Source organism: Scophthalmus maximus, chromosome 10 (genome assembly GCF_022379125.1).
Source record: "Scophthalmus maximus strain ysfricsl-2021 chromosome 10, ASM2237912v1, whole genome shotgun sequence".
NCBI classification, from domain to species: Eukaryota; Metazoa; Chordata; class Actinopteri; order Pleuronectiformes; family Scophthalmidae; genus Scophthalmus; species Scophthalmus maximus.
In genome coordinates, this window is record NC_061524.1 from 10,707,275 (window position 1) to 10,733,388 (window position 26,114).

At 47.7% G+C, this 26,114-nt stretch overlaps 1 protein-coding gene and 1 long non-coding RNA gene across 2 annotated transcripts in view; both read left to right on the plus strand.

Moving 5' to 3' along the window:
• The first annotated feature begins 17,911 nt into the window (after nucleotides 1-17,911).
• On the plus strand, nucleotides 17,912-20,568 carry irf2bp2a (interferon regulatory factor 2 binding protein 2a). Its single transcript, XM_035605135.2, has 2 exons — nucleotides 17,912-19,105; nucleotides 19,447-20,568. The coding sequence occupies exons 1-2, from the start codon at nucleotides 18,271-18,273 to the stop codon at nucleotides 20,163-20,165; spliced, it is 1,554 nt and encodes a 517-aa protein (XP_035461028.1). The 5' UTR covers nucleotides 17,912-18,270; the 3' UTR covers nucleotides 20,166-20,568.
• Nucleotides 20,569-22,720: 2,152 nt separating this feature from the next.
• Nucleotides 22,721-26,114, plus strand: part of LOC118283305 — a 41,266-nt gene continuing 37,872 nt past the window's right edge. The window contains exon 1 of the long non-coding RNA XR_004784498.2: nucleotides 22,721-22,949. This is a non-coding gene — a long non-coding RNA (uncharacterized LOC118283305). The remainder of the gene's footprint in view (nucleotides 22,950-26,114) is intronic.

Genomic DNA, 26,114 nt, shown 5'->3' on the forward strand with positions numbered 1-26,114 from the left:
TTTGCTCAGAGATTTAACTGAGCTACATCAAATATCCTCCTCATGACCTATTTTGCCATGTTTGTTTGGAGTCTATTTGTGGCTCCTCTGATGATTTGATATAACTGCCTGAAATATGAGCGACTTGTTATGTTTGTTTCCAAACCACAGTACTACTTTCATTAGCATATAAAAAGCTTTTTTGATATCCTTATCTAGTTAGAGGTGTTTTTCTATAAATTATTTCACAGGGTAGGGGGAGTCAAAGAGACAGATAAGTTCTTTACCATTTTGTTTCACCCAGAAAGCCTGCATTCTCGGATTTGATTTGAATTTAATGGACTTTTAGATGATTAATGAATCAATTATTAGATACAGCAACCCATCTCGGGGCAATTGCAGCAGAGACACTGACAGCTTTTCAAATTGAAAGAAGCATAATCGTTGTGAAGAGTCGCCCCGCTGCCAACTCGATGTGCTCCTGTAATTATAAATGCATGAAATAATTAACAAACAGCTTCTCTGCAAGGTCGTTACACGTTGGGTCATTTCGGGTCAGCAGCATAGGACCGGTGGAGAGTTGCAGATGATTGCACTTTGTCTGATAAGGACGGTAGCACAGATTGAGTTAATCTTGTGGCGAGAAATGCACTGCAGGCTTTTAGTGCGGATCACGCCCAGTGGGGCCTCTCCTTCATATAGCTCAGTGAAAAGCTTGCTGAAAGCGCACACCGCCCCCTCCAACACCACCACTACCATCCAGCCAGGCCCCCCCCCCCCCCCCCATCGCAACACCAGCTCCATTCTTCCAGAGGGACGGCTTGTTGACATCCATTAGGAGGTTTCCCAGCATTGAGCCAGGCCAGGAAAGAGGACTAATGATGTAATTCCCTGAGAGTTGACATTAAAATGTCAAAGTGCCACAGCTGACATCATCCATTTAGCACACATTTTCCGATAATATACATCCGTCTTCCTCCCCCCCCTCCCTCAGCTTTCCTTCCTAGAAACTGGCACTCCCCACCCATCCCAGCGCCTCCAGGCTCTACTTAGGTGAGCAACCACTCAATGAAGGACAGACTGGAATTTGTCGGGGGGAGGGGGTTTCTTCTCCCTAAGCTGTTTTAAACAGGCTATGTGTATCACACTACATTTATCCCTCCCTTCTTTGAAGTTCCAGCTGACAATAATTCATCTTGTCTGCACAACAAAGACCCTGACGCCCTGCAATACCCATTCCTCCACCACTTTCATTTCCGACCACGTGTGGGATTGGTCTCTGTGTGATTTTAGGTCAGCTGTCCGTATCTAACCTTAAAAACTGTGATCCCACCTGATCATAATTGTGTTAGGATGTGCAACAGAATGAGGAGAACACCGTGTACAAATTGCATTTCACACTGGTAAAAAAAACCAACAGTTTTTCCTGAGAAGATATAGAATGTGAATTATATTTCTGCGAGGGAGACTTGACAGGTCTCTATTCTTCAGCTCAGTGAGTGGGCAGGCTTAGGCTTCAATAATGGATGCTCGAAGGCAGAATAAGTAGATGTGAACTGGAAGCAGAGAAGGGGGCTGCGCCTCACTCAATAATGAATCAATTGATCCCCTGCAGATGATGGATCGGGTTGCCATGGTGACAGATGCACTGTTACCCGGAGCATGGAGAAGTGGTTGTTTCCCAGCATCATACACTCGAGGCAGTGAGTGGATCTCGGCTTTAACTGTATTTGCGAGGCATGTTTTCATTAATAAAGGAGGTGAAAACAGAAAATATTAAGAGGTGGATTATTGCAACCAGGTGGGTATTCTCCGGTGATGAATAACTGTGCTGAATCCACAATCCTTCCAAATCTTATTGTTCTCTATTTTTTTATCATGTACACTGATATGAAGATGCCGCAGGTGCATGAGGTTATATTGGCAATCGTTCCCCGGTTGACTAAACGGGGCGTTCCTCCTTTGATGGATGTCTTAGCATTGAATCAGAGCTGAATACACATGTGGATTTTATTGTGCATGTAGCGCTTGCTTCTCAGAGAGACTAACATGTTTACTGTGTCTGCAAGTGTGCGTTCTGTTGCCGTGGCAACGTGGCTGATGCTGGGTCCAGCTGGGACCCTGTTGCCAAGTAACAGCTGAGTTATGAGAGTGGAGGAGAGGAGCGTGGGCATTGTTAGGGGAGAGGGTGGAGGGAGCACCGAGGGGGTTACGAGGACTCCTACAAAGACAGCAGCCAGCAACAAAGACTGGAAGCATGGTGGGGAAAAACATCTCTGAGGGTAAAGCGTTAGAGAGAGAAAAAAAGAATGTTTATTTAGGTTAGGGCTCTGGATTGAAAAATAAGATGTTTTTCATCTCTCTCTGTGCCTTCCTGCCAGAGAATATTAATATTGAGTGCATCGCAAAGCCTCTGTAGTCTTTAGAAAAGGCACGGCGACAAACTGAGCCACGTGAGTGATGTGCACCATGCTAAACAGCATCAGGGTATCTCTGATAATTCCTTTCATGGACAGAAAATTGGAGTAATGACTATATTATTGTTTGTGCAGAGGTCTGGCTGCTCTGATCCTGCCTCTAACACGAGGGCACGTAGCCCGGGATGACTCACAAGCAGGCAGAAATATTGGATAACAGTCCGGCTCCAAAGTCCTCAGCTGTAAATGATCATGTACCATTCTAGTCCAGGAGGCTCGGGCATGGATCTGCAGCCAATGGCCTGTTGTCGAGTCAGCCCTAGGTTCAGCAAACACACAGACAGGGAATGTGACACTGAACTCGCGCCTGAGCTCGGTCACGTGGCTGTGTTGCGGAGTCGTGGCATGTAATCTATTAGGATGTATGAACGGTTAATGGTTTGTGATAGTAGCAGCTGGTCGTGTTTTTCAGCCGCCGTCGGGATCGTTTCAAAGACGGGTTCCACCCACAAAATCCCATCTGTGTGAGAGATGATTAGAACGAAAGGATGACGGTATGTTCTATCCATCTAGCACTCTGACTCGCTCATTCACACAGACACCGTCATGAATCATCGCGACCAAACCTTAAATCTTTGCCTTCCGCATGCTGACAGTGTGGTTGTGCAGTTTTACTGTCTTATGGGTATTGTCTCAGGCTCCTGGCTCAAATTATTCTGGTCATGGTCATTGAGTGCATGTTTTTTCTGTCTTCCACCGGCTGAGCAGTCTGATTTGTTGTCATGGAAACTGATCATGGAGTGCCTCGGCGCTCCATTTGGGACTAATTGTCATCCCCAAACAAACACGCATGCTCTCAGACTCACACTCGCCGCCCAAATCACAGCATTTGTCGCTCTCTTTGTGATAATATTCTCATGCTCCAGTACTTCTCGACAATAAACCTGCACCTCAAAGCCTCCAGAAACCCCGCACCAGAGTGAGTGAACTGGCTGAAAACAACAAACGGCACCTAACAAAACAGCCATTGAAGAGCCTGGAACTGTTCCCTGGCCGCTTGCTTTGAAAGCTTGATGAATTTTTTCCACCACATCAGCCTGGGAAATGTGAAATTTGACACCCGCTGCGTGGCAGACGCACTCAGTCCTCAGCTAAAGGACGCGATAAGTGACATGCCAAAGATCAGAAGACACTGTGTCCTTCCAGTTTTCAGCAGTCCAGGAATCACAGGTGGAGACAGGACGAACCAGAAAAAGAAAAACAATGGAGCCAATGTGGCCCCATGCTTTATATAACGGAGCTTGCCTGTGGCAATTGTGCAATGCGCTGCAGTTGTCTGGGCTGATGTAAACAGAGCCTTAGTGCCTCTGGAGGCTCAGCCATGTGCCTTGATGCAGCAGTTATGGGCACATGCCCTACTTTCATAAATCAGAGCTGGAAAAAAAAAGGAAACAGCATGCGGGGAGCGGAGGAGGAGGGGTGAGAGGGGATGCCGAGAGAGCAGGAGAGGGAGGGGGAGAGAGATTTTTCGAGGGAAGGAAGGGGAGGGGGGCCTGAACAAGGCTCATATTGATGTTCCAAACACAGCTGCAGGCATCAGCTGACTAGCTGGCCTGGTAGCAGCCCAAAGCTCTGCCTCCTGTCTTTATCAGCTTACACTGTGACCTTTCTCTCTCCACTGGAATAGATCCCCCCCCCCCCCCCCCCCCCCCCCCCCCCCCCCAGCCCTACACCTAAACCCACCCCACTCCCGATTCCTCACCCCATATCTGGACCTTTACCATGCCTGTCCACACAGCCCGGTGAGTCCGGACGCTGTCTGTCCTCTCTGACATCTGATTTCTGCCAAAGGGCGGGGGGGGGGGGGGTATATCTGCATGCCTCCAGAAACACTAGCTCTCTTTTCGGCATATCAGCACTTTCGTTTGTCTCACATGGCTTGGTTTTCAAGCCTCGCCCCACGCTCTTACACAACTCACCATGAAGTCACTGTTACTCCTCACGTCCGCACCCAGTGATGGAGCACAGAGAGAGAGAGGGAGTGACGATGAAAGCCTCGGCTACTTTGAAAAATACATGTCAGTTCAGCAGGGCTGTTTGGAAAATGTTTAGTCCACTTCTGTTTCTGTGTGTGCTCAATCGAAACTAACACAAAAAGAAGGATTTGGATCCTTTTCTTAAAGCTGACAACTCAGGCTTGGACATATTTAGTAGAGCTGGAGGTGGCGACAGCTCAGGGTGAGTTTGAAGCGGCAGTTGTCATCATGAGTATGTCCCCGAGGAGCAGTAATCGGCAGAGGTAACTGTCAATCACAGGGCTGCAGGCCTCATGGGCTTTTTCTCAGAAAGACGCCCCCTCCATGCAGCACACACACACACAGAGCCCCCCCCCCTTGATGACTCTTCAAGTGGATAGTGTTTCTATGGGAGCTGTCCACCCACACACACACACACACACACACACACAGCAGTGCCTCTTTCCCCTCCCCTCCCAAATGTTTGCAGGAAACACTCGTGCTTCTCTGGAGATGTCGCTCACGGCGGCTCATGCACTTATAAATCCTGGGGTCCTTTCTTGGAAATGAAGGGTTTGAAAGTTACATACATACACACACTGGGAAGGGAGAAGTGCTGGGGTAGGGGAGGGAGGGAGGGAGGGTGGGTGGAATGCATAACACAGCTTGCCAAGTATATGCTGGAGAAGTTGGATTGAGTGTCTGCCTTCTGTGGGAGGCAAATAAGGAGCATATTCTGTGGTTCCCCGGTTACTGTGTGAGAATCTGAGACGCTGCGGTATCCAGGCAGACCTCAGCGATACCCAAAACATCACAGGAATGAAAAGTGCTTGGCGGTGGAAGGACAAAGAGGGACGGATGGAGGGAGCAAATAAGAGGGAAGGCAGGGGAAAGAATAGAAGCATTTAAAAGGCAGCCATCTCTGGCTTCAGATGTCAGTCAGCTCCCGGACAGACAATGGAACACAGCTGTTGCTAAGCTTTGAACTGCAGCTGTCTGCCTGTCGCTGGCATTGCATGCGTGTACATGTGGTCACCGGTTGTGTTTGAACACGGGGCTGCTATAAAGTATTACAGGAGGATTAGCGTGTATTCAAATGTGAGAGGGTGGATCGAGGTCACGGGGCGTTGCAGAGAGACACATGAGTAGGTGGCGAGTATGTCCGATGTTCCTGAAATAGACGCCCTCAAGCAAGAAGCAGAGATGAGGCGGCGAAGCGGCTGCGGTGCTCAGTCTGGAGTGGGCTGTAATGGTTCGGGGTTGAGGGTCAGAGAGGGGGAGGAAGATGAAAGACAAAGCTGCGAAGGATATCTCACTCACAAAAAAAAGAGAAGGAAAATCTGCATCTGATTGAGGCTTGAGAGGCGAATCAGGAAATGAAATTCGATTGCCTTTCTTGGCGGGTTCGTGACTGAGACGGCCGCAGTGTCCCCGTCACGCCTGGAAAGTCCTTCAAGTGCCTCATTATCAGTGTCATCTGTAGATCATCGGAGAACATCTCATCCTCATCTCAGCTGCTTTTTGATCATCCTGCAGACAATGCGCCATTAGGCCTGGACTGATTTTCTAAAGCACAGCTCAATTACTCAAGGGGGGAGGCATTAGCATATCAGAAAGCACAGGCGTGACTCTGCAAATAAAAGAACACATTAGATCCCACCCATCACCCAACAATATGTTTCAATTATTCATATAATGAAAGAGTGAGTAGTCGCACCTTGATTTGCATTGAGCCAAGGAAATTAGCACTTTTTTTTAGCTCTCACTTTGAGCATTTTGGAAGTTTTTACTTGAGCACGTGGTGCGAGTGTGTTGCCCCGGCTTGGTCGCACACAGACGACACAGTAACCTGACAACACGCCTCAGCGTCATTATGCCATAAATGTCACTTTTCGCGCGACATCATTTTGTCACAGTAGTTGTGTATGTGCCTAGTCAGCGCCTGCTCAACCACACAATGCTGGGCTCCTCAATTATTCATGAGAAAAACACACAGGAAACACAATCGCATGTGGTCTCACTTTGCATGTGTGTGTGTCTGTCTGGAGACAGATGATACCATGGCCCAGAAACAAGGCTTCTTGTTTTGGTGAAACAGGGGTGATGAACACAGTCCAACAATGAAAATGTCAGTCAACGGCGAACATCCTGAAAAACACCATCAACAGCGATCCCAGTGAATTGCGGCGCCTCTGTCTGTGTGGATCCGATGAGTCAGCAATATGTCAGAGGAATTTTGATGGAGGAAAAGTAGCCAGAATATGAGATTGTCTCAAGTGTTGCGTGCTGCAAGGTTACAAGACGAGGAGTAGTAAACTCCAGCCGGACTAGAGGGGGAGTTTCCCTGAATAATATATCAGCCCCTGAATTCAGCCTCTGTCTTACTATTTTTTTGCATGCATGAGTAAATTCCGATGCGTGCTTGCTGCAGTGCAGGGCTCTGCGTCGCTGCTGTACATGTAGAATGTGTGAACGTGTGTGCACGCGTGTGTGAGTGTGCGTGTGTGTGCGTCAGCCACTGACTTTGTGTTCATTCCACAGTACATTGATCTGGCTGCTCACTAGACTGGATGGAAAAGGGCCCGGGGCGAGAAGTGCACACTGCATCAGCAGATGGGAGAGCCCACTGTGTTGCCATCACACGGCATTCCTCCTCACTGGGCATGCTCGGAGGGCCACGCCCCACGAACCCCCCCACCCCCCTTCCTCCGGGGGCCTGTTTGAACCAGTCAGTCGCAGGTGGTGGTGGAGGCGGCGGCTGCAATGCTCTCTCTCGTTTCTCATGTGACCTTCAAAGCCAGGCATGGGGACAGTAGGTTGACGAGGGAGGGAGGGAGGGAGGGAAGGGGGGTGTTATTTTTCTTTCCTTTTTTCTAAAAGCTCTTTGGTGTAGCAGGGCCGATATGTCACGCATTATTTCCACTCTGTGCTTTTGCCCTGTCATGGCCTCCTGTGAAGCTTGCGACAACCCAGTGTCCCACACGCAGAGCCACATCTATCATCATCAGCTCATACGGTGACCTCCCGGCTGTGTGGTTATACACCAACAGCTGATTCAGACTCTCGTAAATATACACATCTTCCTTGACCTTATCAAAAGAAACACTAAAAATACATACCCAGACGTAAAGAGGGAACTTGCATAGTATTTAACCACAATGGTGAATTATGGGAAGGATAATCATTCTTGTCACATACGTAAGTTGTGCGACCCAGATAAAAATAAAAATGGGAATTTTATTTAAATCACCAATGTGCGAAGTCTCGCATATTATGCTTGAAACACAGGAGTATAATTAGAGGTGCAGTCGTCCTCTGGGACTGGTTCAACTGAAAGATGTAAATGAATGCAGGAGCGTGGTTTCGAAACTCAGAGCAGCAGTCTATAATATTTCAAGTTGCTCCAGGATCTCATTTTAAACCATTCACAATTAAACAAAATATGACAAAAGATAAGTCAACATGTAAAAGTATAAAAACCACTGCAGACACAGAAGGAATTTTACGATATGATTACACTGGCCTCATTTTGTGTTCTCCTGCCCCACTGAAAACAGCAGAGTTTACACGTCATCACTGTTATCTTTGCTCACTGGCTGCTGACAACGCAGAGGACTGAATCACAAGCTGAATGCCTCCGTGAGTCACATGGCACGCTACAAACAGAGACCTTTTTTTCTTTTTTTTCTTCCTCTCCTCTCCTCTCAAATCTAAATCCCTCAGGCTTTTACACATGCTCTCTTTGTTTTGCCACCACATTCTGTTTCTGTCTCTGGTTCTTCCGTCTTTGTTCGCTCCCCTCGCCGACTTGCACGGCTGGCTTCCTGTTTATGTCAGGCGAGCATCAGGCCAATCAGCTGTGAGGGCTGTGATCCTCCTCGTAGCTATTTACTACCCTGTGGTCTGTTTAAATAAAGACTGAAAAGGAGCTAAGCTTGGTGCGGGCTGCTGAGTAAGCAACGACACGCAACGCTCCAGTCCGAGTCCACAACTGACCTATATACACCTCTGCCCTTCTGCCTATGAAAGTGTGTGTTTTCACTTTTGCTTTGCGCTGCGGCTCACTTGGTGAAGCATTCATTTATTTGCTCATCGCGTTTCTCGCAGCGCAGCAGGATCTGCACGCCAACACTTTTTTGTCGCCGCTGAGGCCTGGAATGTGCCGGTTTGCAAGTTTTGAAGATAACAAAGCAGCATGAGGCGGCGGCGGCGGCGGCGGCTGCGTGTAAACTTTGGATGAGGTCACTGTCCGCCGACACAGCATGCTGTGACATGAGAGGGGGAATTTTTCTGGATTCTCCCTTGGCGGTGTCGTACCTTTGCCCGGTTTTCGTGTTGCCTTGTTTGCCCTGTGCATTTGAGACTACAATTGCAGGTTATCAAAAATCTGCCAGCCCCAGCTCACATCTGTTATTATATGGTTGGCGTGGAGAGTAGGCTGCATTTGAAAACAACAGGAAAAGTGTGTGTGCAGCGTGCCGAGGCCTGTTCAAGGGTCCAACCAGCGCCGGCTTCCTCTGAGTTCACAGAGCACTATAAATCTGTTAGACGGGGGGAAAATATAATCAGGGCTTTGCTGGGGCATCTGAGTTCAGTGCAGGCATTACATGAGTATTAATGCATGATTCAACACTGGCTCTGGCAAACATGCCTGACATTCAGTGTTTACTCCCTCAATGAAAGCTGCTAGTCAGACAGTCTGATAGCTCGGCCTGGAATTAGATTCAGGAAGTCATGAGATTTCCAGGTGGCTTGGCTTTCCTAGAATTGTTAAGCAGGGATTTTTTCTAAGTGTTGCCAACACACATTAATCTGAAGACACCCTTCTGTGAAGAACTACACAGATACGTTTCCCCCACTCATTGTTCATGGCATTTCTGAATCGAGAAAAACAAATACCAAGCGGACTGATTGATAGATAAACTGAGTAACAAGTTGTGAAGAAAACAATATATAACTACGTGAAAATTGAGAGAAAGTAGGTGAAGAAACCTCGAGCGCTTGGACCTTTTCTGAGAGCCGAGGCTCCCAGGTAGATCATTTGGAGCAAAGTAAATGCATGAATAATGAATCCGTGCTGAACTCCTGCTGAACCCGCTGCACCAGCACCGAGCCAGAGATCAGCACCACACGACATCCAGCACACACACACACACACACACACACACACACACACTGTGCGCGCACCCAGTGACCTGTGCAAAGCTCCAAACATGCAAGGCGATCTGCTGAGGAGTTTTGTGTCCGCTGTGTGAATCATTGCCCTGTCCTGCACCTGGCTGCAGTCTGAGAGGACAACGCGTGTTGGGAGGCGGCAGAGGATTCGGCCAGAGTGGAAAGATAAATACAAACTGGTGACCGACCGGTGCTGGAGCGGTTAAGACGCCCACCCTTTTGGCAGCTGAAAAGTGTGTGTGGGGGTGGGGGGGTTCAATGTTTAACTCTTGTGTCAACAGCTCGCATGTGTCACACAGCAGCATTCCTGTGAGGCACTCGTCTTGTGACAGAGCAGTTTCATAATGGGAGCATTGCTGCCATCGCATTGTTTAGTGGCAGGAGCTTTGTGCTCGGTGTAGGATGACTCGGAGCCCGGACGAGTTTCATGTTCCTGCAGGTTGTGTGTTAATGAGCGGGGAGGTGAGGCGGTGAATGGCAGGGTTAACTACTTTAAGCAGCGAACACAGCACCGTGTTTACCCAGAATGTGCCTCTCTCTCTCTCTCTCTTCTTCCTCCCTTCTGTAAATGGTTAACCTAAAAATCATGTGAGAGCGGGATAGTTGTTTTTGTTCAGTTACATGGGAGGTGAACTTTGCCCCCCCCCCTCCTCTTCCTCCCCTCCTCCCCCTCGTGTTGTTAGGCAACAGTGTTTTTGATCAGAGCAAATCGGATCATGTGAGCAGAAAGTGCAGAGCATGTTGACACTGACCAGGAAGGAGAACAGGAACGGGCTCCCCGCAAAGACGTTTTCTCGCCGAGCACAGTATATCATGTACATTTAGAAAATAAAAGTGTGGCAAAAGGAAACGGGGGTGGGGGGCTGTCGGTGTGTGTACAGGGAAACCCTGGGTGTAGCCTGAATTGTCAGTTGGAGTGAAACAATTTCCGCTTCAAGGCTGTCTGGCTCCTCCCACCCATTGTGTGGCTCCACGGTGTAGGTGAACTTTATCCCTCTTCTGTTGAGGGAAACAGCATTCAAATGAATGAGCGCAGAGCAAGGTCAAGTTACACATCTGTGGGCCTGCTGAACAATATGGGTCCCATCGCCGGACAAAGGGGAGGAGGAGTAAGTAATCACAACCTTCTATGTGTTAAAACAACTGGAGAACAGACTCTGCCCAGACCTGTTTGTTGACTGCGTAAAACAATCCCAATATACACCCAGTGTTAAATTACCATCACAAAGTGAAATCACACAGGTCGCATTCGCCCACACCTTGTTCGACGTGCCCTTTGGTCAGACAGGTTTTCTGCAAACACAAATTACAAGACGGTGCACTATCAGCGCCGCGCTTGTAGTCGTTACAAATTTGCACAACACAAACACGTGGGCTCATATCACCTCCGGCTTATCAGGTTTCTTCAAGGGCACTGAACTTTCCCACAGCATTCCCTCCGCTCCGTCCTTTTGTGATCCTCTGGGACGTTGCTGTTGCGTCAAGGCCCTCCTATTCATCCCATGTGCTTCCCACAGTATTTCGGTGCCACTTCGGCGGAGCTTGTTGTGACGACTGTGACTAAACCGTCCACTATGTGCCTATAAGGCACGGTGACTGTATGTGTCACGGCAGCCATCGTTTTTCCTTTGTTGCAAAACTAGCGTGAGGTAAAGTTATCTTGGGTTTCTACAGTCTTCTGTCATCACTTTCATTCCTGTAATGCGGACATACTTTAATGTCTTGAATGATAATTCCAGTTTATACATATTTTTCCGTAGTGATAGGGTTAGGGTTGGTAATCACATTGATCACACCGCACGCTGGTGCCCTGAAATAAGGATTTGGTGCTTTCTTTTCCTTGTCGTCTTGTACGTGTGCACACTACTAAGGTAGTTTACATTGCTAACAAAGTTACAGCTCACCGATCCCCAGAACGCATTCGAGAGAACAACGGCAAATAAAAAAAGGAGTTTAGTGTATTTATTAGCACCGACGACAAACAAACAACATCAAAATCAAAAAAACAACAACCCCCTTTTTGGTTCAACTTTGACCTTTTGTTCTTGCCAAAGTTATAAATATATAAAGCATAATCTCTCACTTTTGATTTTACATTGAAATCAACAAATGATTTGGGTAAAAAATGTTTGTCTTTTGTAATGTCACCATGCTCCATAGCAAGCAATTACTTTTGTAAGTACAGTATTATCATAATGGAAAGAATTACTGGCCAAATCAATGAAAACAAGACAACTTGTAATAGCTTGTAGCTTCTCTTCTCTTAGTTTTCTCCTGACTGTTCTTATATTCACATACACAGAGTTGTACTTCTTACTGCAGCTTTATATTCTATTTCGGCCCTTCACATCAGGCTGTTTTTTCAGAGCAGGCTTTGAAGTGGATGCGGGAGGTGAGGCATCATGTGCTCAGATGCCCAGACGCCGTGGTTATAAGGGGACTTTATCACACAGATGGGCCGACGGCACTCATCTCCTGCCTCACCATCTATTCACTGCGGCGGGAGGCTGATGTGACAACCATTGCTCCCCAGCTGCTCGGGGGCCAGGTCCGCAAAAACCACAGGCGGGTAATGAATGCCACACCATCGTGACAACTTGCACTTTTATGGAAAGAGGAGGAAGGACATCTCTGGCACAGATGCTCGCAGTCTGCGAGGAAACATCCTCCATGAACCAGACAATCAAAGAGAGGGCAGGGAAGCATCTGTGGAATCTGTGATGAGAACTAGCTGATTTATGACCACTACTAAAAAAGGGCTGTTTCCAAGTAAATGTTTCAGAGGTTGAAAGCAGCAGAACTATAGTGAACTATCACTTTCCAAATGTGACCAAAACATCTGTAAATTATGCATTACAGTTAGTTTTCTCTATGATCTTCCATACTTCCCTGATCTGAATATGCCACATGCTATCTATGAACAGTTCCCGCCCTAACATTAGGTTTTCCAATTAGGTCACTGTTTGCTATTCTAGGTTTTCCATCTTCTCACAGCCATGTTATTTTCTATAACATCACAGAAATAACCCTGTGTATCCTTTCGCTTTCAAGGCGAATGTTACTAGAACAGCAGTATCTTTGATCTTCTTCCAGTAGCAGCCCTGGAATATCTTCTAAATAAAGGAGTGATAAATATGCATGTATGCGCACATTTTAATGTTTTATTTACCAGGGTTTTATGCAACTGTTTGGCTGAAAGAAATAATATATGCCAAGGAGTAAATACAAATCATGCTTGCTCTTGCTAATGACGTAAAAGGACAGCAGGAAAGTGAGAACGATGCCCGCATATGAATACATGACACGCTCTGCACCTGCAAACGGAGCCTCAGTGCTGCGTTTAACTGCTGCGCCTGGAATGTCAGAGACCATTTTGTAGCAAGGCAGCTCAAAAATAAACAGGAACCCTGGTAATGAATAGGGCTACTTTGGGCAGGTTTTATTTCAGCTCAGAGGAAGGATGTTACATAACACCCAAAATACTCCTCGTTCTTTTTGGTTCAACTAGAGAAAAGCAAGAAATATGTAACCTTTGTTGAATTTGAGAGAAGAAAAAGTGCTATGTGTCCAAAAATAAATGTTCCTGTGACACACATTCATACTTTCAAACACTAAGTGCACATACATATTAATATTATGTACCACAAAGAGCCTTATGATGTGTCACGTCCCTGCAGTAAGACTGTGGACGATGTTGTCCTTCTGGGGATTAAAAGTGTGTGTGTGTGTGTGTGTGTGTGTGTGTGTGTGTGTGTGTGTGTGTGTGTGTGTGTGTGTGTGTGTGTGTGTGTGTGTGTGTGTGTGTGTGTGTGTGTGTGTGTGTGTGTGTGTGTGTGTGTGTGTGTGTGTGTGTGTGTGTGTGTGTGTGTGTGTGTGAAATAAATAAATCAGCAGAATGACATTTAGAAAATTGTATTGTATTGAATGCAGTTGGTCACAAAGCTAGAATGACCGCACATTTAGCATACTAAACATAACTATGAGTCAGGCGTGAAACACCCTTTTATGGTCAGCAAATGGCATTTATATGTGCAGGTAATGTTACAGTAGCGTATGAATTAGATCACATGCTGAAGGTGCCGTCTGGTTCATTTATTCAAAATTATTGTATAGGCTGCTGCTGTAAAAAAAAAGGGGGGGAGGAGGTTGTGTACATTAATGCCTGGTTGTGACGTGTACATTTAAGTATATTTATATTTACACGGGGGTTTCCACTGAACAGGAAATGATATCATTAGCTCACAGTGCATGCAAGCTCACTTACGCTGAGCATTATAGAGGCAAAGTTCAGGTCTTTCTGTTCCTGTTTGCCAAAATTGAGCATGCAATGCAAGCCACCGAAACTACCTTCTGTTTAAAAATGGATGTGAAAACAGTTGCATTCATTTACATTTTTCTGCAGGGATTTTTTTCCCCTTCCCCTCTCCACCTTACCCTCTCAGCCCTCTGCTATTTACTGAAGTCGTCTGTCCCCCGACAAGCCCGGCAGATTAAGGGGATATGTTACCATCTTTTTTTTCTTTTTTCTAAATGGATACACATGTGGCACATCTGGGTCCAAGCCTGACTCATTACTCACTCTTTTTATGTTCCATTCTCTGCAGCCATGGCAACTGCAGCATGTTTGGCAGAAAGCTTTTGAAGGCAGTGGAAAAAGAGAGAGAGACAGAGAGAGAGAGAGAGAGAGAGAGAGCCAAAGGAGGGAACATAAAGGGAGAGCGAAAGAGGGAGGGAGGGAGAGAGAGCAAGCTCTCAGTAGTTGGCCTACATCCAGTGTAATCATGCCATGGAGCCGAAATGAGGCCTTTGGCAGCACACCAGGTTTCTGAGAACAAAGATGTGAGCTTCTAATGTTGGCGGCGGGGCCTGCTTGGCATCCTTTGCCATTTCCCAGCAGCCCTTGCCTTGGCCGACTGCCAACCCCCCATCCCACCACCCCCGCTGGGACTGCAAAGAGGATCAGAATAAAGAGAGAGACTTGTTTTTCACTCGCCTCTTGCTCTGGCCCAATGACATCACCTCTGCAGCCTCCAGCCCCCAGATTCCAGCCGCCCAGCACATTTTTCCCTTTCGCCATCGACCCTCCATTTTATTTTGAATTCCACCATTTTATACCTACATCAAAGTTGACTCCTTGCGATGCTCACGTGCCGTGTCGCTGTGCATGTGCCGCACACACGATTTATCCGAAGTACATGTGTAACTAGAATGCAGAATGAATCCATTCAGATAAATCAATAAATCACATTCATGCTGACATTTCATTAAACAAAAAAACAAAACAGGAAGCAGCTAATATAATGCTTGGACATTATTTTAACAGAGCTCCCCAAATTGTATCTGTGCTCTAATCCTTGCAGTGCAAATCAGTGGCTATAAATAGCACCGTAAACAGGATATATATGGTCGTCAGGGTACCATGATAATCTCCAACATGTCTACCTCTCCCTGTTACATCTACAGGAGCTCTGTAAAGCATGCACATTAGTCGTACTCTCTTCTGCCACACTGTTCAGCTGTTAATCTCCAAAGTAGGTCACTACATCAGATGCCTTACTTCAGTAACATGTCCTCACACTGTCCCGTTATACCCTCCTCTTATGTCGGTGCAACGCGTTCGAGTTTAGCTTGGTGCTTGTCTCAGGTGGGGTGGTGCGGGTGGTTGTCCTTAAGTTAAGTTATACGACATAAATGTTGGTGGGGAGAAACAGAAAAGCAAAAAAACCTCCAGTGCAATCCTCTGCTTCCACACAAAACTTCAGAGAGAATTTGTAATGTTTCGCGTCCATGAATAAAAGATGGCCACTATAATGTTCAACAGGCTCAGAAAGCAATAGAACAAAAATACCAACGTCATCTCATCAGGCCTGTGATGCTGTCACATGCTGGGTATTCCCCTGACCGTCACCTTCCTCTCGCTCTTTATTTAGCTGCTACACGTCTCAATTTACATACCGCTCTGAAAGAAAAAGAAAAAAAAAGAGTTCAGAGCAGCATTATACAGCTACTCCATCTGGTTTATTGGCCAGAGTCGGACGAGATGACTGTCAGCCGGGTCACACTGTGGTGATTTTACTGTATGGTTCATATTGCCAATCAGAGCCATCTGTGCATGTCTGGCTGCGTTTCAGACCTTTGTCGCCTCTGTTCGGGACAACTCTTGCCTCCGCTTTGAAGCCACTGCGGCATTTTAAATCAATGGATCTTCCTATTATAGAATCGGGTCATTTTGGGATTTAATTGAATCTCAGCATGCCTCTGTCTTGCATAACAGTGTGTAGCTATTTGCTCGCATAAACAACCACTGAGTGGAAACCAGAGGATCAAAGCGTTAGGCAACTGTTTCCCACCAATCTCAAGGAAAGACTTTATTTCGCCTCAGACAAAAGTCATTTCCTCACTGTGTCACGGAGCCTAACAACACTTCCCAGTGTTGTTCAGCCAGCAAGGGCTGAGGCCGAGAGAAAGCGGTGATGACAAACAGCGTGTCAGTGCAGCAGTTTACAGTCAGCGTAACACCGAAGGCACGAAAACCTTGTGACGTCTGTAAATGTTCTACAGGGAATAGGCTCTTATTGTGTGGCATTGTGACGTGTGCTCAAACATATGTTGCTATAGTTTTGCAACAATCACGTAAAAGGCACGCGGCAACTGCACCGCAATCAGGCGTGCGTGGCGGCAACAGACGAGCAACATAACTGGTTTATTTTGTTTATGAATAGCCTTTTAAAGAAAGGCCTCATGCCACAGTGCGGGATCACGACCGCAGGCAGGGAGCCAAGTGGCCTGATGTCCCTGAGTTGGGTGAGGCGGATGAGGGTACGTGACTAAACATCGCGCTTCCTCTTTCCAACGTCACATGGACTTGCACAAACATATCCTGCTTTGTGTCTGCAGGTTTCAGACGAATTGCCTCACCCAAAGCCCGAGGCTAAGCTGCAGCGAGTTGGAATGAGACCAGATGAGACGGAGGAATCTGAGCTCCTAGGACACTCCTCCTGTTTAAAACCGACACTTTTACTTCAGGGGATCCTGGCTGGGTGTTTTTTGGTGTATGACCTGTGTCTCTCCCCCCCCCCCCCCCCCCCCCCCCCCCCCCCCCCCACACACACACATCATGTAAAACCTACAACATGATCCATTAATCTTACTCCACCTCTCAGACTCATACTTCTTTTGTTTGTTTTTGAACTTACTAGGGGAAAAAGCGGAGTCTGAATGGCTGATTCATTCCAGTGTAATTCAGTTCAGTGGCGGCAGATGTGGATGACTGACTGTTCAGTGCACTAGACTAAAAATGTGGGCAGAGCTATATTCATGCTGTGGCCCCAATCGATTCAAGTTTACAACACATTGGCTGGAAATCCCCACCTCATGACAGAACTTCCTGGTTACTGGCTAATGGAGGCGCCTTTTTTTTTCTTTTTCTTTTTTCTTTTTTTTCTTTTACTGCAGAGGAAATATTATCTAACTCGTGCTTAAAACCCCTGGTCAGTAAATGTTGACTTCATGCTGGTAAGCTGACAGTAAACCCCCCCCCCCCCTCTATTAATCCTATAAATATTCCCTATAAATTTGTATGCAGCTGTAGCACAACAGTTTTTTAAATTTAGATTCTGGGGCTATATATTTCTACAAACTGCCGTCGGATTACAGTAGGCTGGTTGTTGATGCTCGGGTCGACCCACCTCGTTCACTGCACAGCGGCAGCAGCAGCAGCTCATGGCGGCGAGGCGCTGTGCAGTGAGAAAAACAAGCTGCAGCAGACAGAGTGGTTCAGCCTGAACCGGAGAATGCTCCGAATTTAGGACAAAGCAGCAGTCGACCAAAAAAAAATCTTTGTGATTCAAACCTGCAGCCATGTTTTTTTCTTCTTCTTCAAATTAAAATTAAAATTAATATATATATATATATATATATATATATATATTAGTCGCAGGGAGGCTGGTGTCGACGGGTCCCGTGTGATAATTGCCGCGGTTTGATAATAATAATAACAATAATAATATTATGATGACGGTGATGTGAGCTGCGCGTTGGTCCATTCAGGCGGCGGCTGAAAGTGGGTGCAGATTTTGGCAGAGGTTCAAGTGATGAAATTGAAATAAATAATACATCATAAATTATGGATAATAAATAATAAATGATAAATAATTTTTAAAAAAAGAAAGAAATGCAGTGAGTGGCAGAGGCTGCAGTAAACTGAGGGGGGGAGGGGGTGATGGGGGGGGAGGGGAGGGGAGGGGAGGGGGTGTCTGTCGAAGAAATCAAGTCAATAGAAACTGAAGTGGAAGCAGGCGTTTAGAGCCCGGTGTGACGTCACCGGGCCACATCCAGCCAGTAGCAGCGGGTCGCTGCAGACAGACGGAGCCGCGTCGTAGTAAAGTCCGCACTGACATGAACTTCTCCCTCTCCTGCCTCAGCGTCGTTGCACCCAGAAGTCGGGAGACGACGAGTGAATAACCGTGTTTTTTTCTTCTTCCCTCCTGACGAACGGACCTTGCTCTTTATTCGCTTTTTTTTTTTTTTTTTTTTTTTTTTTTTTTGTTTGGTGTGTGTTGTTGTTGTTGTCGTTGTTGTTGTCGTTGTTGAGAGAAAACCGGGGGAGCGCGGAGGAAAAGCGGGAGAAGGAAGACGCGATTTCGGGGTTTTTTTTCTTTCCGGGGGGGTCGACGACGAGCGCCATGTCGTCCGCGGCGGTCGCTGCCTCTTCCAGGAGGCAGTCGTGTTACCTGTGCGACTTGCCCCGCATGCCGTGGGCCATGATCTGGGATTTTACCGAGCCCGTGTGCCGCGGATGTGTCAACTACGAGGGCGCGGACCGCATCGAGTTCGTCATCGAGACGGCGCGGCAGCTCAAGAGGGCGCACGGCTTCCAGGAGGGCCGCTCCCCCGGCCCGGGCAAGGCGCAGCTGTCCGGCAAGGAGATCCAGGCGATCAACCACGCCGCGGCGGGAGACGCCGGCTCCCGGCCGCCGCAGCCGCTGGACCGCTACCCGCTCTCCTCCGACCGGCCGCCCCGGCTGGGCCCCGAGTACCAGTCGAGCAGGCAGGCGAACGGCATCCCCGTGCCCAACGGCTTCCCCAAGCCCGACGAGCCGCCGGAGCTGAACCGCCAGAGCCCCAACCCGCGGCGGAGCAGCGCGGTGCCCCCGAACCTCGTGCCCCTGGTGAACGGGAACATGCCCCCGATGCACGTCGTCAACGGCCGGCCGGGCCAGATGGGGCTGCCGTCGGCGCTGGCGGCCGGTGGCCCCGCCGACCTGGGCAAGAGGCCCGCCTCGGTGTCCAGCTCCGAGCACGACCGCGAGGCCAAGGAGAAGCACCGGCCCGACAGCCTCACGCCGGACATGTCCGAGGGCCACAAGGGCCGGGCGGACCAGGACTGGTCGGGCAAGGGCAAGACGGTGCGGGACCTGATGGCGCTGCACACGTTCGACAGCAGGTTCAAGAAGGACCACGCGGCCATGCAACAAAGGGTGATGGGCTACGAGGCGAGCGCCACGGCGTCCAAGTCAGGTGAGCACCGGCGGCGCTCCGCGAGTATTTTCTGAGCCCTTTTGCCTGTTCTCCGTGTCGCGGTGAGGGCGCCCCCCCCCCCCTGCCGGGGACCGGTTAATAATGAGCGACTGATGAATAGAGTATAGTGTCTGCAAGATGCAAGGTGCACACGTGATTTTTTTAAAACCCCTTTCTTGTGTTGGCTGTTATTGTGGTGTTGCCTGTGGTGCAGCAGAGAGCAGCAGCAAAAAAATTAAAAAAAGAGGGGAAAAAAGGCACGTGTCCCCTCCAGTGTAATAGTGGATGCTTGTCTGAGCTGTGCAACTCAATGCTTGTGTTTAACCCTTTCCCACCTCCAGACAGAGGAAAACATCCCCGGAGCATGAAGAGGAAAGCGTCTCCCGAGCCAGAGGGAGAGGGGACCGCGGCCAAGCTCAACGGGGAAGGACAGCAGTGGTTACCACCGCCCAGCGACGGCCTGAAGATGCCCCCGGTCCCCCCACCGAGCTTCGCCTCCCCCCCATCCACGATATCCCCCCACTCCCGCACCACCCCACCCGAGGCGGCCCAGAACGGCCAGTCCCCCATGGCGGCGCTCATCATGGCGGCAGACAATGCAGGTGGGAACAGCTCCCCCAAGGACTCCAACCAAGTCCACTCCACCACCCGGAGGAACAGCAGCAGCCCCCTGTCACCGTCCTCCATGAACCAGAGGCGGCTGGCGCAGAGGGATGCGTCCGGCGCAGGTACCCCCCACGTGCCAGGCATGGACCAAGTGCACCCCCAAAGCATTCCGGACTCCTCGGTACCCGGCAGCATACCCCTGTGCTGCACGCTGTGCCACGAGCGCCTGGAGGACACACACTTTGTTCAGTGCCCGTCTGTGCCCTCTCACAAGTTCTGCTTCCCGTGCTCGAGGGAGAGCATAAAGCAGCAAGGTGCCACGGGTGAAGTGTACTGTCCGAGTGGAGAGAAATGTCCCCTGGTTGGCTCAAACGTACCATGGGCTTTCATGCAAGGGGAAATCGCCACCATCCTCGCAGGAGACGTCAAAGTAAAAAAGGAGAGGGACCCTTGATTTGTTTGAACACTTTCTTTGGGGAGGGGAAGCAAAAAAATATGAGTATAAATATATAAATATCACATACATACCATTCAAACAAACTAACGGACTTGTACATATTGGACCCAAGGGAAGAGTATACTTCGTAAACATGGTTGTATAATTTTTGATTTTTGAATACATTGTGTTTCTATATTTTTGAAGATAAAGGTATGTACGCATTATAATGGACTACGTTCCTCTTTGTTGATGTTTAACAAAACTCTTGATGTACTTCTAGGTCTGGTGGCAGTTCCTGTTTAACGTAGAATGTGACTAATGCTACTCTACGAGCACTTGGCAAAACTGAAATGCTTTTAGCTGTACTTGTATGCACTTGTTTAAAAATTGCCAAATACAATTTCTGATCTTGTATGAACTTATTGTCTGGGCTTGCTTCATTTGGGTGATTAAGTTACACGGGGACTGTAAACGGATGACGAGACGGAGCCCTCCGCTCTGGTACACAGGCTTGTTGTGACGGCTCAGGAGACTTGATTCACGCGGCACAAAATAAGTAGGCTACTGTTTCAAGCTGTGGGACGGCAGCCTTTCTGCACACAAGCCTTTCCGTGGGTCGTGGGAAGAGCATGGTCGGGGAGAAACAAAACACACTGTTCCGCATTTGCACACTTGGTCTGTGTATCACTGTGGCTGATTGCAGCATCCAGAGATCGGTGCCAAGTCATGTTCAGTCAGCTGGAATCTGTTGAGTCAGTAATGTGAGAAAGTGCATGATTGTCAACATGATATCCATGTTACTGTATCCATGTTGTGCAACCAGAAATTAGGGCGTTTGCTCAAACGAACCACTCTGAATCCCATTTTAAGTTTTCACACTGGCTCCACATATTTGCAAGCTTGTATGCAAATTGTGTTGCAACATGATGAATGCGTTTAGCTTTTAATTTCAGGCGAACCTGTTATTTCTAAAATCATCAAACATTTTTGATTCACAAAAAACACAAGTTATGAATAAAACAATCAGCATTACAAACTGAATGGAAGCGCGAATAAGGTGCATTAGCACTGCAGTAACAACCCCTTTACTTTCAGTTTGTGTGCTCCATTGTGCCACACTGATACACTACTACTCGCTGATACTACGACATTCTTCCACATGCAAAGGAGAGATTTCTGCCTCAGTATGCAATGTGCACGCCTTCGGAGCAAACAGTAACGCAGTCGCTGCCTTAAATACAAACCTCGGTCTGTATCTCTTCAGATGCAAATTCAATTGTTGCACATTCATGGCAGCAAGGCCATAAAAACAGCAATGCTGTCCCCCCCGTAATGGCTGGTAGGCAGCCAGACTCACCTCTACAGGCAGTGAGCGGCTCGTGGTGTCATTGAAGTGACAAATTGCAGTTACTGTGTCTGCAAAAGAGAAGCAATCTTGATAGCTCTCACAATCCCTGGTAGCTGACACTGCACCAAGTAGAGGATAATATCTGGTTGAGAGCGGGACTTGGCGTAGCAGGCAGTTGCGTAATTATTCAAGGCCTAATCTGCTTCCTGCTCGTGTTTTATCAAGCTGTCATTGTAGCCCCCTCCAATTCAAGCAAGAGCTTGCATCCAAAAGTAGATAGTTCTTCAGTGGTGCCCTGATTGATTCATCATGTTGAATGGAAACATAGCCTTTTCACCCCACTGTTGAGCCAACTCAGAAGGGCATGGATAATTATTGTCCCCTATTGGAGAGGACCAAAATGGAGTCGTGGACAAATTTAGCTCTCGGCAAAACACATTTAGAGCAAAAGCAGCTTTTACAATGTGATTTGAGACTCATCAGCTTTTGCCTGACCGATACCTGCTTTTCACGAGGGCACATTTTGAAGGCAGCTGTTTGTTTATAGCCCTTTTCCGTTCCTTTGACGGGTTATCTTATCAGTTGGACTTTAAAACCAGCAACGCAGCCAAGTTTGATAAAGGGTAACACTTTGCTGTGCTCATCTACAACACGCCCGCTCCATATTCCATTCTACATAGTGTTCTCAGAGATTTTTTCTTTTATTAGTCCGCACGTTGACCTATTTGTACCTCATGAAAATGTGCTGGGTGTCAAATTGAAAATGCCACAGCTGAGAGAATCAGAGGCAGGAGCCAGGTTTCCGTAACCCGGCACTAGGTATGATGCACTTAGACGCTGAAGAACATCTCTCTCTCTCTCTCACCCCCCTTGCAAAAATATATTGCAGCACAGCCGATACCTGTTTGTTCAGTGCCGACTAAAATAGCCTGCACGGCTATCGAATAGAGTGATAATGTGTCCCTGGAAGTGGCTCTGTCATAACACAGTGCTCTGGCGTTGCGTAGTTACCGGCCAAATGGTTGCACGGCAGATGCAGGTGCAGCCTGTCAATTCATATGCAGGAGGGAACATTATGGAGAGATTTCAGTAAACAGCCAGCATGTGAAGACAAGGTCACAAAGAGTTGATAGCGTATACATATATATATACATATATATAATTTATATTTCTGAGAAAAGCATGTTCTGTTTTTACGCAAGAGCCGTTTGTGTTTAATGACTCACAGGCTTTCATTTTGTTTACTCGTAAGAACCTTCAGGGATAAGCTCTGGTTTATGAGACAAACGGTGTTGTCTCATAGCTTTGATGTGCTCTTACCCCGGAACTATTTTATGGGAAACCTTGAACGACAAGCCGGCTGAGGCTGAGCCAGGTGGAGTCCATGTGAAACCGATATCCCCTTGGGCAAATATAGATCCAGATTCCTCGTCTTTTTCCGCCGCTTTATGGTAACGTTTTTTTTCAGTCATGTCATTTGTAAGGATTAAATTCTAGTATAGTATGTGAAATGTCTCTCCAGCATGGACATTCTTTATTAGGCTGTTGCAACAAGTTACCTAATCAATGGTCATAAAACCCCCCATTGACTGTTTGATTGATTTACTTGACGTACTGTAGTCCTGTTAATCAACTAAAGTGAAAGGCAACAACAGACAGTTGGAGAAGAAAGTCTGTTGCCTCTCTGTCGCTCCTTTTAATGGTTAACTCATCTGTGGGCTGGTATGCAGTGTTACACAAAGATGTTGATGTGGCCGTAAAGCCGTGACTGGGTTGGTCAGAGTTCACATTTGTTGTCTTTGGAGCATGAGGTGCATTTTTTCTTCTAGCACTTGTCTGCTCATTGAGCATGTGTTTGATGTTTCTGGTTCAGTTACACTGCCTTGATATAGACAGCATGAAAAAATAACTTTTGATAATGGACGCCTGCATTCACGGACATTCATTTCGCCAGCGAGAGCATTTCAACACTGACGCTAAGAGCATCTACATCAAAGAGCAATGTGCACTCTTATCCATCGGCATTCACTTTACGCGAAAATCTTGAATATGGTCTAGTGGGTTGGTGGAGGGAGGGAAGGCCCGTGTGGGAGACAATGAAGTACTCAGTGTAGCCAGCTGTTTCACTAATGAATCTATGTTTAGCACAATAAATCAAAAGGCATGCTCGTGCTGCTGTAATCCCCTGAAAGCGAGCGGAGACGGGACGCGCCAAAAGGAGAATCTGGTCCACATTTCTCCGCTCCCAGTATAACTGATCCGCTTAGTTAATTTTAGACCTGTCAGGGAAAACAAGGTCACAGCGAATGTTGTATCGAGGACACGCTCGGATCCTTTTCTTTTCATCAATCAAAGTTCCCCTTTGGAGTTGGGCTCGGGCCCCTGTGAGACTGGTAATGACGGCTTCTCTTCTCAGCGCTGGGGGAGAAGCTGGAGCTCCAACCAGCAATTAGGAGGAGCACAGCTGAATCCGCAGGATGTGTAAAATTTCCCTTCTGATTCTCGACTTGGTCCAGGGAGGGGGGTTTACATCTCACTGGTCTGGTCTGGTTATCATGAAGGCTTGCAAAGCTAAGATGATTACTATGCTGGATGCCAATTTTTTTCTCTCAGGCTGGCATGAGACCCAATTGCTGGAAAAGGCCTGTGGACTGTTTTGGAGTTCAATGTGTTTGGATCTTTTTCTGTATTGCAGTTCAGCTGTTTTCTATGTGGTGCAACAGATTTACAGGTCGCAAAACACAATGAATTGGTTTTGTTTTTGTATTCATACTATGCTTTTCAGAGTAGGTTTTCTGTTTCCATTGATTCGTCCTTAATGCTTGGCTCTGCATCTCTTAATATATTGCTCCAATGCACTGAAACCACATTTTCCATTTTTCCTGCCATCGAAAATCTGTCTGCCTTATCTTTCCATCCTTCCTCCTCTCCGTGACTTGTGGTTACGCTCAACCCCCTGATATTCCTGTATTCCTCCTCTCTGCCGTGTTGTTGCTGTGACTCAAGCCTGTGAAATGGAAATGAGGACTCGCTCGCTCGCTCTCACTCTCAGCCTCCCTCTCTTTCCAGACATCAAAACGAGGCTATGCCTCCAATGTTTTTCTCAGATCTTGGAGTGCTGCCAAATCTTATAAGTGGAGCAGAGAGGGAGCAGAATGCAGAGGAAGGAGAGGGGCCGCGCGATGGAAAGATGAAAGCAGTGGGGGATGAAAAATGAACGAGAGAAAGAGGCAACGTGAGAGATGAGGACAAAGCATTGGACTGATCCAAGAGCATTTGGGCTTTTTTCCCCCTTCATATTATAGCCGAGCCCAGCACAATCCCTCCTGTTTCTGCTGAGCAACTACTCCTAGCTTCTGGCTCAGGATCAGCTGATATGATGGCGTGCTGATACGAGGCTAAATGAAAAATAGGAGGTGAGAGAGGGGAGTGTTATCTCTTGCAATTGAGGATATTTGGTAGAGAACAATATGGCTCTAGAGTATAGCCCACACGGGACTCTAAATATACTCCACTTTAACGTAAACATATATAGATTCGATTCTGTTAAATTATAGCCACAACACCCCTTTTTCTCCGTCTGATCTCCTTCCAGACATGTATTTTGGGCCTCTGGGTGGGGCATGCCAGTCACAGTAGTAAGATGCTGGTTGCCACCTCTGACATGCCGAGCTAAAGTTAGGTTTGGCTGTCAATAGGAGCCGTGCTAAAAGTAAACATGCGAGCGGCGAGCGAGCGCGGCTTTGCTCGGGAAGGATCCTCGGCCAGCTGCTCTGCCGTAGACTTTCAGGAGACAAATGAACTACAGTTCAGCAGCACGCAAGGTGTATTCTGTGAGACAGTGAGCCGTGCAGACCTTCTCACAAACACTGATGCAATCACAGTGATTGACTGTCGGCCGGCGTGCTGCTCAGACACGCCGTCCTCCTCTCTGTTGCTGGTGAATGGGCTTTTGGCTGATCTGCCAGCTTTCGCGGTGGTTGCGGTGTGTTTAGTGTGTGCATGTGTGTGTAAAGGCATGCAGGGGTAGCAGGTGACTGTCTGTCCCTCTGCAGCCCCGAGGTGCTTGTTTAGTCAGCTGAGAGCCTGGATTCAAATGGACGTGTGCACAGGCTTTTAAGCTGAATAATGACACAAAGCCCACTGCAGAAAAAAGGCAGAATGCGACTGAAGTCACTATCATTTAGGATACTGGGCTGGTACAGATATTCATGCTAAGATAAAAGGGAAACAAAACAGCCACAGTGATATGATGCAGTAAAAAAAGCCATGTGAATGCCAAGTGTCTGTGCTTTACTGGTCTGAGTCTGTGAGAGGCCTGATGAGGGGACGGGCTGGTGGGCTGATGAATGGCTTGGTTTCTTGGGTGTGTCATCAATTCTCTGGTGATGTATTATGGGAGGCTCATTTCCTCCTGTCCCTGTCTGCTCTTCGCTCGCTCCTCCGTAGGGCCTCAGCCACGGACAATTATCGCCAGTTCAAGCTGGGACACAGCGGCCCGTGTCTGCATGCAACGGAATCAGCTGCCTCCGCCGCAACCGCGCAGTTAAACTTTCACCATCACGTTGCCAAACTACAAAGCGTCCCAAAAAAATGTCTGAGACAGCTTTCATGTG

Coding starts and splice junctions, on each gene's coding strand:
- irf2bp2a (XM_035605135.2), top strand. CDS start 18,271: ATGTCGTCCGCGGCGGTCGCTGCCTCTTCCAGGAGGCAGTCGTGTTAC. Junction 19,106..19,446: donor CGCCACGGCGTCCAAGTCAG/GTGAGCACCGGC, acceptor TCCCACCTCCAG/ACAGAGGAAAACATCCCCGG.